Genomic DNA, 16,288 nt, shown 5'->3' on the forward strand with positions numbered 1-16,288 from the left:
GGGACAAAAAAAGACTGCAGTAGCCTTTTAAGAGAAGGCTCCTCTAAAACAGTGGATTGTAGATTGATCCTGCAGTCACAACATCGAGCAGAGTTGCTGCTGAAATCTTAAACACATGGTTTCCATATGTAATTATGTATGGTTTACAGTTAATGATCCAGTAATAGTTATGTGTACAGTTTTGACTTTTTTAGTTGTACACTAAAATTATTAATTGTTTTTTAAGTTTGTTTTTATTGTTCTTTAACTTATGTAATAAGCTAGAACTTCTATCATTTTCTAAACTGTGCATAATAATTCCATAAACTGATAGTTCTCCATAGTCACCTTGTTAATGTTGCTAATCACAGAGAATCATATAAATCACCACTTCCAAATTCCACCAAAATTAATATAATTATAAATAATTATCGCCATTTTACTTTACCACATGACAGCCACATCTCTGAAACAATAGAAATGCACTTAAAACCTCTAAACTTCACTCTGCCAGGTGTCAAGCTCAGCGTACCACATGCTAATGATATTGGCCTGGAGGCGGTAGTACTGCAGTATACTGACTGGATGGATGAGAATAATGGGGTAAAGAACCGGGACGCCATGGACGACATTGTGGGCGACCACAATGTCATCTGCCCACTGGCCCACTTTGCTCGTGCCTACGCCCAGCACAACGCCCTTAAGGCTAACATGGGGGGAGCTAACTCTGGGATGATGAACAGTGGAGGAAACTCACAAGGTAAGATACATGTATGTGTGTTCTATTTACCACAACTGTCACTAGAGGAGGCTTAACTATACAATTTTGAGTGGCGAATTTGTGAAATCTGCGAGCTACTTCTGGTATAGTTTAAGTGGTGCTGTCCTTGAGATGAGTTCATATACCAGCTGGCCTTGTGTATCACCAGAATCAGTCAGGAAGTCCTTTCCTCATTAAGCCAGTCTACATCTAACAGACTGCAGTTTTACATTTACATTTACTTATTTGGTAGGTGCCAAATAAGTTAGCAAATGTACAGTAGGAGACCTTGAAGTAAGTACTAAGAAGTAAATATATTCAATAACACAAAGTGTAAGAGGTCAGGTAAAGAAGTGCACAGTAAGTTATTAAAAATAGTTAATTTTGTGTGTTTTTTTGAACATTGTATTTACATTGATTTTGTTTGAATTCTATTCAGTAGTTTGTTGTCCTTTTAAATCAATTTGATTAACTTTTCTAGTTGATTTGGCAATGAGTAATGTTGCAAGTTTCATGCTTTCAAAAAAAAAAAAAAAAAAAACTTTTTAAGTTTTTTGGAAGGTCTGCAATTGCGATTGAATAGCTCTGACAGATGTTCATACCCAAATATTTGTCATCATGTCATCATCTGCTGCTTATCTGGGTCCAGGCCCAGGTTGCGGGGGCGACCGCACCTCCCACAGGTAGTTGGCCCATGGGAGGTGGTGCTGTCCAGAGTGGGGCTCAAACCCACGACCCTGAGAGATTGAGTCTCATTCTCTACCAACTGAGCTAACTGGGCGGCACCTAAATATTTAATTAATATTATCTATTAATAATAAATTTAATAATATTTCAATGTGAAGTGCGAGGGGAGAATCTCACTGAGTGAGAATAAGACTAATAACAACAGTGAGACTAATAATAAAACTAATAATAATAATACTGGGAGGCACAGTGGTGCAGTAGTTAGCACTGTCACCTCAAGAAGGTTCTGGGCTTGAGTCCACCAGCCGGGGCTTTTCAGTGTGCATGTTCTCCCTGCAACTCTAAATTGTGGGAGCTGTAATTGTAGTGTGAATGGTTACCTCTTCAAAAGCACAAAGACCTACAGTGAGCAACAGGAGGCGAGAGACGAGAAAGCACAACAATACAGGAGAGTGAAGTCAGTTACAGTGTCAAGGGGTCATGGATGTCTATGAACTCCCAAAGATATGATGCATGAGCGTTAAGGGCTTTGTAGGTGAGGGGCTGGATTTTAAATTCTGTTCTGGATTTTGCAGGGAGCCAATGTAGAGAGGCTAACACAGGAGAAATATGATCTCTTTTCCTAGTTCCTGTCAGTACTTGCGCTGCAGCATTTTGGATCAACTGGAGAGTCTTTGGACTCTTGGGGCAGCCTGATAATAAAGAATTGCAATAATCCAACTTAGAAGTAAAAAAAAAAAAAAGCAAATTTTTCTGCATCTTTTTGACACAGGATATGCCTGATTCTCATAATACCATGTTTTTTTTTGGGGGGGGGGGGGGGAAATACCTTGATCAAAGATAACTCCTCCTAAAGATAAGTTTCCTTACGAGGAGGCCAGGGTAATGTCATCTAATGACTATATCATTATTAGCTAATGTGTTTCTGATGTGTTCAGGGCCAAGTTTTGTCAGAGTTTAATTCAACTAGAGTCGTTGAGCTTCATCCTCTTTCAGAGGTGGGAGTTAGTTGTATGGGGCTCCACAGCTACATTGAGACCACATTTGAGGTCAAAACATTCTTGCTGTAAAGAGCTGTTATCCAGCTGTTTCTGGGTATGATGTGGCTTATGTGCAGCTTTGCTGCTGCCAGGCCTGTCTTGGTGCATACCTGTTCTATGTGTTGCTCTGTTCACTCTCCTGTTAGTGATGGACAAACATTTTGGGTGTACAATTACCAGACTCTCTTGCTTATCAGAGAGCCTATGGTGGATCATGGTGTTTCCACTCCATGATGGTGACACCAGTGTCACCATCATGTCTCAAGGCATTTATGCCAGTGGCCAGCATCCACTGTGGTGGTTTGCAGCACCAGTGCTCTGGTAAATATGGGAGGAGGAGAACGGCTGGGGTACAGGTGAAGCTAAGGCAGCTCTAGCTGGTAAGGCAAGGTTTCGTCAGAAAACAATGGCATTCAATCCTGCTGAGTTTTGGCTTGGTGTATCCTGTTACTCTGTAGAATGACTTCCGCTTATTCATTTAATGAAGGCCCAGTTTAACTGTACACTCTGCAGATGTAATATTGAGAAAAATAAACAAAAATATAACAGAAAACATTAAAAAATATAAGATTTGACAATATTAAAGGCTTGGTTGAGGACTGGATACCAAATCACAACCATCATCACACCCTTGCTACGTTGCTCACTACAGATTTTTCCCAGACAAATCTCAGCCAGATACTATATTAAATACCCAGAAAGAGATTTTAGTTACAATTAATTTCATGAACTTGAAATTTGTTAAAAAATTAAACAGTAATTGTGGCATGTAAAAAAAAAGTTTAGGCATCCTTCTATTTGTAAAACACTTAACTCGTGTTAACTCGTCAGGCCTTAATTACTCGTTAGGACGAGTAATTTTTTAAGTGTATTAAATAAAAAGTATCAGTGCATTAACGCCTGTTTGCTGCAGGGGTTTTATTCTTATTATTCCTCCTTATTCTGTTATATGCCAAAAACGTTATTTGCCTAGGGTTGGACATTTGCAGAGGGCAGTGAATTTAAATAATTACTGTAGACAAAAAATAATTATTCGTCCCATTTCTCCTCCCGCAGCTCAAGGAGGGATCTACCTCTACCTGTTTGACCACCGAGCATCCAACCTGGCCTGGCCGGAGTGGATGGGTGTGATCCATGGCTATGAGATCGAGTTTGTCTTTGGCCTGCCACTGGAGAAGAGGCTCAACTACACTCTAGACGAGGAGAAATTGAGCCGGCGCATGATGAGATACTGGGCCAACTTTGCACGAACTGGGTGAGACATAGACCAGAAAAAAAAGGAATGTTTTATGTACTCATTAACTATAATGAGCAGCAGATAGAGCATAGTACACTAGTGATGGCAGAGCAGTACATCTTGATTGGGTTAAAAATGAGGTGGTCATTTACAGATCAGCCAAGAAGAAAAAATATATATTTACATAAAAAATAGTCTGGTTACTGCAATGTATACTTCCATCCATTAAAACCTTTTTACTGTTCACATGAGTTGTGATAGCAGCAACCCAAGCTGAATGGCACTGCTGTGCTTTTTCTCAGTCAAAGTTCCTTTGGATAAAAGGGATATGTAGGTCCACCTGTGTGTTCCGTATCTACTTCAGTAGGACAGGTGGATTTGAGAGAGGCAAAGTGACTTCAGCCTAGTCAGACAGATCCTGATATCATTTCATCTGTTGTGATCAAATTATTTAGATTAGATATATTTAGCAAATGTTTTTATCTAAATTTTGTGCATATCAAGATTGTTAGTTCAATTCTGCTCCTTCAGATTCGGAGAAATCAAAACCTAATCATGTCTGGATATTAGTAGTGTCTTTTTCTTCTGTCTTTGCAGGTGGATAATAATGCTGCATTTATAACTAAATGTTGACACCAGGCTTTTGATAAAATGCTAGTCATTTATTTAACTGATGTCCTTTCAGTCTAGGGCGACTGTTTCAGAAATGTTTTCATAATTTACAAGAGACTCCATTCTCAGGCTCTTGTCTAAAATATTTCTGCCCACCCATCAGTCTAACCTATAAGCTGCATTTATAGTTTTGGTATCAGTGAGTTACTTCTCCACAACAGCGGCCCATCTGAACTGATGTTGTTTGTCACACTGTATCTGAAAGATGTTGAGATAAATGTTGCCTGAGCACTAGTTCAAGAAGGAGGGCATATCATGAAGCACATTTTAAAACTCTAGATACAGTTACATGAGTGATGTTAACACTCTCAGGTTTAATTTAACAAAAACCAGCAGTTATTTGATTACAGGCTACTGTCTAATCTGTATTTCAATCAACTGATCATCTGAACAGTTTGGGTTTGCTCTGTTAAGCACTTGCCAGCACTGATGTTGCTTGGCTGTAAAGCTGCTGAATTAGACTGCTTTTGTTTAACTGGTTTAACTAATAGTGTACCTAAGAAGCTGGCAACTACAGAAGAGGATTAGGACCACATGTGAAACAAAAAGAGTTTAAAGTAATAATTGAGTAATAATTTAAGACTTTTTTTTCAGAATTCTGTCTTTAGTGTAGAGATAGTGTAGAAAATGTTTTTTTATGGGACATAGAATTAAAAAGTTTTGTAACTTTTTGATTTTATGTCCCCCTGCATTCCCCCACCCCACCCACCTCCTACTCACACACACACACTTGTTCTTTTCTGTGTCAGAAATCCCAATGTGAACCATGACGGGATGGTGGATAGCAGGAAGCGCTGGCCTCTGTTCACTGTAAGTGAACAGAAACATGTCGGACTCAACACTGAACCACTGAAGATCCACAAAGGTCTGAGGAACCAGATGTGTGCCTTCTGGAACCGCTTTTTGCCACGCCTCCTCAACATCACTGGTAAACAGTACTTCTAAACACTTCTTCTATTCAACATATGGCATCTGTACGTAATACATCTCTCTACCCATTGTACTCCTAGCCATAGACAGCATAGACGTATAGGTTATATGTCTATGCTGTTTAACTAGGAGGACAATGAGTAAGAATTAAGTCATTTCTAAATGAAGTGATGGCTGACACAAACAAAAAGATGAAAAAACAAACTAGAGGGGAAAAGTCCATTTACTGTAATGTGTATATTGAATAGCTCTGGATTTTTGTTGCCAGTGTCAATATTTGACAATTTAAAAAAATCCATAAACGCATAACACAAACTTCTCCTTATTTAGTTAGTCTCCTACAGGTGTTTCATATTAAAAGCCTTGACTTTCTTGCCTTCATCCAAGTGGTGTCTAAAGTAACTTCCATCTTCCAGAAAAAAGGGAGAGATGTAGAAAGTGTTGAGTTTCACTGACAGTAGCTTAACCCCATACATTATTACTCAGTGGTCAGAACACACCAGTCTTCGACCTCAACTTTCATTTTTATCTCAACTACAGTTTTGTGAGTGTATGTTGCATTGTTGTGATGCTATGGTGGTGATATCTGTGCACAGCAACTCAGACTAAAATAATATGGCATAAAAGCTCAACTGCTAACCATTCTTTTCTCTGTGACTCTGTTTCTTCTGTCAGACAACATAGATGAAGCAGAGCGTCAGTGGAAAGTGGAGTTCCACCGCTGGTCCTCCTACATGATGCACTGGAAGAGCCAGTTTGACCACTACAGCAAGCAGGAGCGCTGCACTGACCTCTGAGAGCCTCAGCATAGAGATGAGAGAGTGACGAAGGGGGGTCCGAAAGAACCAGTCATGGGCAATTTCCTCCATAGCTCCTCAGTGAAATCTGAGTTCATTATTCATTTTTATTAATTTATTTTCAGTGTTTCTGTTTCACTACACACACAAACACAGGCACCCTGGATCTTTATTTATATTATTTATACTATTTATTTATGTATAGTTTTTTTCTGAATTTGTGTTTGTCTTGGGCTATGGTGGGAACTTGTCATCAGTATGGAGGAGTATTAGAAATGTCAAAGATGTGTCATTACCTCGGGCGTGTGTGTGTGCGTGGTGCGTGCGTGTGTGCGTGCATGCGTGTGTGTGTGTGGCTTGAAACCTCCCATTTTAACTCAGACCTCAAAAGGCCCATGACAATGCACCATGACCCATTTGTCTTTGTGTTAATCTCATAAAGTCAACTTTCGTTTTCTGAGGATTCCGTCTTTCCAACATATCAGGGTTTTATGTTCTGGACTCAACAACACTGTCTCAAATTTCCGTTGAAGCCCTTTAGTCTTGTTCTTGTTCATTGTTGCTACTCCCATACCCCATCGTGTTCTGCTTCACTTTACCTTGTGTATTTCTCATGTGGTAAAGCCAAAAAGCTGGGTTACATCCAAATCTTTTTTTTTTTTGGGTGGAAAAGCTCCATGGAAAGATTAGACTCCCAAAAGTTTCCCCAGTATTGGGAAAACTACTTATTTTAATCTATTACTTTTATCGATCATTAGTTGGGCTGAATGCCAAACCATCTGTTTGACATTCAGCCCAACTAATGGTTGTTTACTTTGCATGACATTTCAAAAAGTTTGCTTTAAATTTAACAGAAACAGAAACAAGTCATGTTTATTAGCTTAGCTTCTATCAGCATTTTGGTGCCATATCTGCTACTTAAGTCACTATCTTATCTGCATATTAGCATTGAATGATAGAAATAGGGTGGAATGGGTTAGCAAAAGAACTGAAAATGTAAGATGAAGAAAATGTCCAAATATATAATAAAATACCCTAAATGCATCAAAAATGCAAAAAGTGACTGAAGGAGTTTTAAGTTCAAGTCCTCAATTTATCAGTTCATTATTTTGCATATATAAAACACATATAAACATCAGACAACAGTTAAAATGTCCCAGTTTCCTTGTATATTAAGTGACACCAGCAGACTTCTAGTCTGAAGCTGTGCAGAACAACTTCAGTGTAAAGCAGCAAGTTCTTGAAACTTGAAACATCAAGTTTGGCATTTTTGCTTGAAAAATGACTGAAAGGATTATCTGATTACTATTGAAATAGTTGCCAGTGTATCTTTATTCAATCGACTTATCACTTCAGCTCATCTTAAAGATGCTAACTTTAGACATCCATCATAAGCTAGCAAGACTATAGCAGAGTGTTGAGCAAGGGTGTGGTTTACTGTTATTGATTCCAAGTTTTTTGTTTTAAGATGAGGACTGTTATTTCTGTTTCAAAAGTTACATGGTCTCACATTAATATTATATATAGGATTTAAAAAGTGTTGTACTTTGGCACTATTTGGTGGCAGCATTAAGAATGACACTGTAGTAGACAACAGAGTACTCTGCATCCCCTGCAAATAAATGTTAAATTATCGGGAGGTAAATTATTCCAGGTTTAATTTATAATTGTACTATATTTTGACAAATTCTTCCACAATGGTGAGAGTGAATCAGTTGCTACAGGGAGAGATGAGGGTCTTTCAATCTGAACCTTTTGATGAGGTGTAAATATTGGGAGAAGGGCTGTGGGTCTGGGATCATGTCAGTTCTAGTTTTTACTTGGATTGAGTGAATGTACCAACCCTTGCAGAGACATCCTTAAAAATAAAATAAACCGTAGTGTGAATTTTAAAAGGTAAATCCAGTGTTTTTAGCCTTTTGGGCCAACAAACTAATAAATAATTCAGTATTTCCCCACCATAATTGTATTATTAGTAAGTGTGGAGAGGTTGTTTACATTAAACAGCAGTTAGACCTCCATGTTTCACAACAAAACTAAATTATTCATAACTGAATAAATAAAATATGAAAAATCAGAACATTTTTATTTTTCAAATCAAATCTCATGATCTCTTGCCTACAGCCCTGTTTGAGAGCCATGGCTATACTAAATAACTGCAATGAATTGTGTGTGTGTGTGTGTCTGTAAGTGTAGGTGTGTGTGTGTACCATCTGAGATGTGTGTTTGACACTCAGTGTCCTGTCCAGCTGTGATGCATCTCATGAACATTGCTCTGTGCGCATGTATGTGTTGCTGCCATTAATCTTATCTTTTATCTTTTCAGTTCTTTTTATCCACATCTCATTTCTCTGTTTCTTTCTTGTCCTCCATTTTATTTTTCCTCTCCTCATCTCTAATCCGTCCTCCCGAATTCTCCTCTTCCCCTTCTCCTCTGCCTTCCTCCTCTCCTCCTGCATCTGTTCCTTTCCCTGCATCACCGCCCTGTTGCCTGGCCACCCTGCCCTGCATTCTGCCTTTGCTTCTTCCGCCTCTTTAATCTTCCTCTCCACTCCGGCTGTCATCTTCATCTTCATCTCTAAGTAACCTCCACCCACCCTCCCATCTTTCCTCTTCTTTTCCTTTCATCCTTCAGTCCCTTCTCCCACTCTTGTGTTGTAACTCTTTTTTCCACTCCCCAGTCTCTCATATCTTTCTCCTTCCACTTCATCTAACTTTTCTCCTCTTCATCAGCTCTCATTTCTCCTTCCTTCCTCATCCATCTCTCATTCGCATCACTTTTCTCCTTCATCCCCCCTTGTCCTGCCCCTGCCCCCTTCCCTGTCTCACGCTGTCCTCCTGCTTTCTTGTTAGCAAAATGGAGACGGAATAATTCACTCAGCAGCAGCATAATGTGACAGAGCCCTGGCTCAGCCTCTGGCCTGCCAGCCAACAGGACACGATGGATGGATGGAAAATGGAGGGGAAAAGGTAGAGCGATGAAGCAAGGAGAAAGAAATAGAAAAGGAGGAGGGAGGGATGAGGCAGAGGGAGAGGTGGTGATGTGAAGGAAAGATGAAAGGACAATCAGAGAAATACGTCATTGCATGCAGCTTACACTGTGGCACTGATGTACTACTCATAAAAATATTTAGGTAATAAAAAGTTAACTTCACTTCCTGCTCAAAATGACTCAAATTACCAGACATGATGACATGATGTGACATTGACATCATTGATTTGATAATAAAATATACTAATAATACTATTATTTATTATTTATATCCACTCCAAAAGTTTTCTTGTTCAGACAAGATACATACTGTGTTGTGTGCACAAGTTAGTATCTTGTGGTAATGCAATACAACACATTACCTTGTGTGCACAAGATCAGTATACAGTCCCTGACAAAAGTCCTGCTTATCCAAGTTGTAGGAACAATAAATAATGACTTGTAGTTGATCAATTGGAATCAGAAATAGCTTATATGAAAGGCAAAGCCCTCTAGATTATGCTTTTTACACCAAAATAAAGTTTTGTATCATTCATTGAGTTTTACTATTTAATTAGGACAGAAAGGTCAGATTTTGCTTGGACAAAAGTCTTGTTGCATACAAAAATAATGTGCTTTATTTTGAATACACAAACATGCTACAATAAAATCAGAACATAAAGTCATGGTGCCTTGGAAAAAAGAATTAACATCGTGTATGACTCCCATGAGCTTGGAGGACTGCATCCATACGTCTTGGCAATGACTCAAATAACGTATTGATAAAGTCATCTGGAATGGCAAAGCAAGCAGTCTTGCAGGACTCCCAGAGTTCATCAAGTTTCATCAGTTTCATCTTCCAAGCCTCCTCCATCTTACCCCAGACATGCTCAATAATGTTCATGTCTGGTGACTGAGCTGGCCAATCCTTGAGCACCTTGACTTTCTTCACTTTCAGGAACTTTGATGTGGAGGCTTAAGTATGAGAAGGAGCACCATCCTGCTGAAGAATTTGCCCTCTCTTGTGATTTGGAATGTAATGGGCAGCAAGAATTTCTTGATAGTTCAGGCTGTTGATGTTGCCATCCACTCTGCAGATCTCTCGCACACCCTTACTGGATGTAACCCCAAACCATGATTTTTCCTCCACCAAACTTGACTGTTTTCTGGTTGAATCTTGGGTCTATGTGGGTTCCAACAGATCTTCTGCAGTATTTGCGGCTATTGGGATGCAGTTCAATGGATAATTGATCAGGAAAAAATCAACCTTCTGCCACTTTTCCACTGTCCATCCTTTCTTCAAGCTGTGGGCCTTGGCAAATGCAAATGCAGTGTCTTCTGTTTAATGCTGGTTTGTGAGCACTAATTCAGCCATGGAGACCACTGCGTGAGAGAATTTGACTGAATTTGAATTAACCGTTCTTGTAGATACAGGGGTTTCTTGAAAAAGGGTTGGCCCTGGACTGTCAAAGCAACAAACGGTCCTCTTGAACAGTTGTCTTACGCAGTCTTTCTGACCTGGGCTTGTCATGAAAGTCACCAGTTTCTTCAGATCTTTTTCTTACTATCTCCACTTGATGTTTGGATGCATTTTAGGTTTCAGCAGCAGGCTTGGTTTTCAGGCTCTTGATGATCAGCACTTTGGTCTCTGGTTGAAATTTTGGCATGTTGTCAGAGGTTAGGTTGCACTTCACATGAAGTTCTGGTGTGCAGGGGTTCTTTTTATACACACCTGGGAATGTGTTGATTACAGTATTTGTCACAGGTGAAGGTCTAATCTGTGATTGGTTGAATCGTTCACAGACATGGCAAGACTTTGGTCCTTGCAAAAACAGATGTTATGGGCTTTACCAAGCTGTGAACATCAGAACACTTTTTGAAAGTTTCATTTTGTACCCCGTTATTAATGTGAAAGCCCCTTGACATTAAAATGAAGCATTTATTGTAACAATTGATTAGAAATAAAGTTATATGCCATTTTAATTTACTATGTCCTTATGCAACAAGACTTCTGTCAGTGACTGTACAATGCTAAAAAGTTATGCAACAAGATATTTTTTATTATCTTGCTGTAGGATTGCAAGATCCATGTTGTTCACACACAAGTTATGATCTTGTGTGAATATGAAAGATAAATATATTGTGCTTGCAAGTTATTTTCTTTTGGAACATTATAATTCACAAGTTATGTTCTTTGCGCAAGATACATATATTCTGCACACTAAATAACTCCTGTTTTGCCACTTGCTAGTATGTTGTGGAAACAAGATGATTCACTTCAAGTTCTTATCTTGTGGGCTCAAGATCCATATACTCTTATTTTATATAAGTTATTTTCTTGTGTGAGTAAGTTTCTTATGTTGTGAGCACTAAATAATACGCAATCGTAATGATACTTGTAGTTCAAGCTGTTATTGAAAATGAGCTCAAATATAATCTTTCAGGACTTGAGGAACTCACCAGTAAACATTATAATTGGCTGAATGGGACTTTTGACTTTGCCTTCTCACTCCACCTGAGTGTGTAGTTGTGTATCATTTGTCTCGCCTATGCTTACCACCCTTACCCTTAATATCATTGTATCTGTGTGTGTGTGTGTGTGTGTGTGTGTGTGTGTGTGTGTGTGTGTGTGTGTGTGTGTGTGTTATGTGACTACTGTACCTGTCTCTCAAACTCTTTGCTGTCTTTATTTGAACACTGGGAGGGAATCAGTGCTGATTGGCTGATGGCTGTCCCAGCAATGCTTCTCTGTTGGCATGTACATCTCCTGTTTATGGATTGGAGTATTGTAGTATAGCTTTAAAAAGAACTAAATATGAATAAAGGATTGTACCCAATATCTAAAATACCAGTGAAGAATGCATGTGTGGCAGGCTGTATGAGTGAAAACTCCTCCAGCTCCTCTAATCCAACGGGAGACCCCGCATAAGCCCCACCTCCCTTACTTGCCCCTCTAATCAAATCCTTGTGCATGTCCTGAAATTGACCCTGTCCCCCAGTATAACCTGCCAAATGTGGTTATTTTCTGTAAAGTTTGTACTTTTCAACAAAACTATTATTAAAGTAAGTAATATATCTTTAATGTTAGGTATGTTTGATGTTAGCAATAACATAAATACAACAGTAAAGAAATATATTTGATATTTAAATGCAGTGAAAATACAACATGATAAAACAGCAATGATAATGGATAGAGGTTGTGTTTTAAAAGCAATATTATTCCAACTATAAAGTAAAAATGAATGCCATAAATCTTTTTTTCTCTGTTTTCTTTGTTTATTTGACTTCGTTTCAGTCACTGGTCCTCTGCGTTGTTGTTTGTTCGAGTCACTAGTACTGTAAGTGTTGAAGGCTTCTGTAGCTTCCCAGTATGTCTCTGTGTATCATGAATGCGGACTTAAGCTATAGCAACAGAAATAAAGACAGCCTGCTGCTTCTGTGCACCTTGAGCTTTTATTGAGTCTCAACATGCACCTTCAACGGTTTGATCCAGAGCAGGACATTTGTACCCTGTGAATCAAGGCTAAAAGGAATCTGTCACAGTGCACAAAGAGAAAGCACTTCTGTTCCACCCTCTCACTTCTGGTGTAACACTGCTCTCAGAGCAGACGTCCATACAGTCAGTCACATTTACAATGAAAACAGGATTTCTTTCAATTTCAAAATCAGTAGGTCCTCTCTGAGATTCTTTTTTTGACAGTTTCCTGAGACCCAGTAATTAATTTTTGTGCATTGTAGTATACATTTAGTAGTTTTTGCTCATATCTCTCATACTGTACATGCCACTCTGCTAAGTCCTGATGTTTCTTAGAGAGGACAACAGTAGCTTTCAAATGATGCCTCATGTGTGGCCTTGCCAACTGTCATTTTCCTGTCTTCAAAATGGCTGCCATCCCCACAAGCACATTTTATGGACGACTATGAATGACTAATTTATTAATGTATACTGTAGTTCGCATAATGGATCCTCACTTTTTTTTTCTAGTAGACAGCTCTCTGACAGAGGCAGAGAGAATTCTTCAAGATTCAAGATTCAAAAGGTTTATTGTCATCTGCACAGTACAAAGCAGCTGTTCACACTATGCAATGGGGTTTTTTTTTGCCACTCTCCCTTCACGCATTGCTATATGAAAAAACAATAAATCTTACAAAAGTATAGAATAATTTAAAAAAGAAAACCAAAAAGTAAATGAAATAGCTGAATATGTACAGGTATATATTCAGTGTGGGGGGAAGTTTCTCTATTCAGGAGTCTGATGTCTTGTGGGTAGAAGCTGTTGAGGAGCCTAATCATCCTTGCTCTCAGGCAGGAGTGTGAAAAGATTGCGCTGTGGGTGTGTATTGTCCTTTATGATGTTGTGGGCCCTTCTGACGACCCTGCTTGTGTAAATGTCCTTGAGTGATGGGAAGGCTACTCCAGAGATGTGCTGTGCAGTCTTTATCACTCTCTGCAGAGCTTTCCTATCCTGAGCAGAGCTGACTCCATGCCACACCGTGATGGAGCTGGTTATGACACTTACTTCCACTGTACATCTATAGAAGTTGCTGAGGATTCTGGGTGACATGCCGAATTTCCTCAGCTTCCTCAAGAAGAACAGTCTTGGGTGTGCTTTCTTCACAATGTGGTGATAGTTGTGAGTCCAGGTTAAGTCCTCCTCATGTAGGTCCAGAGGAATTTGAAGTTCGAATTCGAAGTTTTCACCCTCTCTACCTCTGTCCCACTGATGTGAAGTGATGCATGCTGCTCTGTCCTCCTCCTCCGTGGATAAATAATCATCTCCTTGGTCTTGGATTATTTTCCTGGCACCAGGTCACCAGATCAGCCACTTGCCTTCTGTATCCTGTCTCCTCTCCACTGGTGATCAGTCCAATGATTGCGGTGTCATCTACGAACTGTATGATCCTGGTGTTGCTCTGCTAGGCCACGTAGTCATGGGTGAAGAGGGTGTACAGATGCGGGCTCAGTACACAGCCCTGGGGTGTCCCTGTGCTTACTGTCCTGATTCCTGATGTCCGGTTTCCTATCCTGACTGACTGAGGTCTGTCTGTCAGGAGGTTCGGCACTAGGGGTGGGCGATATGACAAAAATATCACATCACGATTTTTTAATGGTAAAATCACGATCACGATTTTATCACAGTTCATTTTTACAGTGAAGTTAATTTAGAACCAAACTATTCTCTATGTAAAAACTTAACCCTAAAGATAAAAAAGTCACCTCCTTCCACCGTTTGCTACTTCTCTCATATGGCGTGCTTTTATCAAAGGCTTGTGTTATAGTTGGTTGTTTCTGTGTAATGTCTTTAGCCGTTACCACTGGCTGATGTGTGGTCGGCCTCGCTGCTTGGCTCTCACCAAATTGTTTTGGATGCTGCCTCTTCAGGTGGTTAAAGAGGTTCGTTGTTTTGCCATCCGAAGCGCGAACCTTCTCTGTGCAAACTTTGCAAATGACAGTTGTTTGCGCTTTGTCGTTTGGAGAAAACCCAAACCAGCTCCATACGCAGTGTTGGGGAGTAACAGAATACATGTGACGGCGTTACATATTCAGAATACAAATTATGAGTAACTGTATTCCATTACAGTTACAGTTTAAATAGATAGTATTCAGAATACAGTTACATTGTTGAAATCAATGGATTACGTGACGATGCTTCTCTGTTTCATGACTTTATATTTATTCTCTAAATGAACGAAGGCAACCTGATGCGTTTCCCAGAAGCCCCAGCTCCACGTAAACAAACATAAATAAATGAGCTATTCGCCTGATCAGTCGGTCAGAATGGAGTCAGATGAGGAGCAGCAGGAGCGAGAGCTTGAGCCGCAGCCGGCAAAACAGAGCCGGGACAGGAACGCGTTGGCCAAGACAGAAACAGCGTTACCTATTCTGAATATGTAACGCTGATTCTGTCTTGAAAAAGACTGTTTGGACCTCTGTCTGGTGTGCACATTTAAACACTGGATCCAAGAGCCATTTCAATCATTTATTTGTGAAGGATGGATGGGTGAAGGAATGAGTGGACGAATGGATGATTTTCTGTATAAAGGAATACACAATTAAAATACTGCCATATTTACATCCATAAGTGAACAAAGGAAATAATCTGCTTACATTTTTATGCATCCACCGAAGGCCTAAAAGGAGTAATACTCTGTCACAGAATCTATTTAAACAAAGAAATTAATATACAACAAATGTTACTCAACAGAATTGGGTATAAATAAACTCAAATATAAGCAGAGGCAAACAAAACAGCAGATAACATGGAGTGTCTTACTGGTGTGGCAGCATGGCTGAGAACAAAGGGGGATCTGTGGAGAACACACAGCCTTTTATCATCTCCTTAGCTCCTCCCCTGTTCAGGTGAGCTTTTCCACCCACACCCACACACTAACTAAACTCTCTGGATATGAGATTCTTTAACAGCCGCCCCTTCAAATATGTAATATTTGAACTAACCTAGAATCTCAAGCCAATTAGGAATGTTTATCGTCAGCTGGTGTGTTCTCCATAGGTTTCAGAGTTACTAATCGGGCCACAGGCCTGACATACTGTTTTCCATTAATAGTAACTACTGCAGTCCATACTCTTCCATCTTTACCTGCCATCACCCGAGTTATTTTAGCAACAGGCCACAAACCCCTCGGTAACTGAGGGTCCATGCATAAGACAACTGCACCTTCTTCCATTTTGCACGTGTCTCTTTGCCATTTATGACGAACTTGGAGACTGGGGAGGTAATTTCTGATGAAACAAGACCAAAACAGGTCTGTTAATATCTGACTATGTCTCCATTGTCTTCTGCCAATGATCTCAGTGTTTGCATACACTGCTTGAGGGAGGGAGGCATCTCTTCTTCCCATGAGGAGGAGATTTGGTGTTACAGGGTCAGGATCCTCTACAAATGCGGACACATATCCAATGGGCTTAGAGTTTAGAATACCTTCTATTTCGGTCAGAACGGTGACAAGGACTTCTTCTGTGACAGTCTGATTGCTCAATACAACTCTTAGTGCTGATTTAATTGATCGCACTTCTCTTTCCCACATACCACCAAAAGAGGGGCATTTGGTGGATTGAATTGGAAATGTATCTGTTCAAAGTCAAAGTCAAAGTCAACTTTATTGTCAAAACCATATGTACAGGTCATACACAGGTTTTGAAATTGCAGTGCTCCCTAGGCCCGCAGTGTTACGGTAAAAAAATAAAATTAAAGA

The 16,288-nt window shown here is 39.7% G+C and overlaps 1 protein-coding gene across 1 annotated transcript in view; it reads left to right on the forward strand.

Annotated features, from left to right (window-relative positions):
• ache (acetylcholinesterase) overlaps positions 1-12,514 on the forward strand; it is a 35,760-nt gene extending 23,246 nt beyond the window's left edge. The window contains exons 6-9 of the mRNA XM_041031086.1: positions 494-739; positions 3,523-3,721; positions 5,125-5,303; positions 5,981-12,514. Coding sequence (XP_040887020.1) covers positions 494-739; positions 3,523-3,721; positions 5,125-5,303; positions 5,981-6,102 — 746 coding nt within the window. The 3' untranslated portion in view covers positions 6,103-12,514. The remainder of the gene's footprint in view (positions 1-493; positions 740-3,522; positions 3,722-5,124; positions 5,304-5,980) is intronic.
• The last annotated feature ends 3,774 nt before the right edge of the window (positions 12,515-16,288 follow it).

The sequence above is a fragment of the Toxotes jaculatrix genome, chromosome 23 (genome assembly GCF_017976425.1).
Source record: "Toxotes jaculatrix isolate fToxJac2 chromosome 23, fToxJac2.pri, whole genome shotgun sequence".
In the NCBI taxonomy this organism is placed as follows: Eukaryota; Metazoa; Chordata; class Actinopteri; family Toxotidae; genus Toxotes; species Toxotes jaculatrix.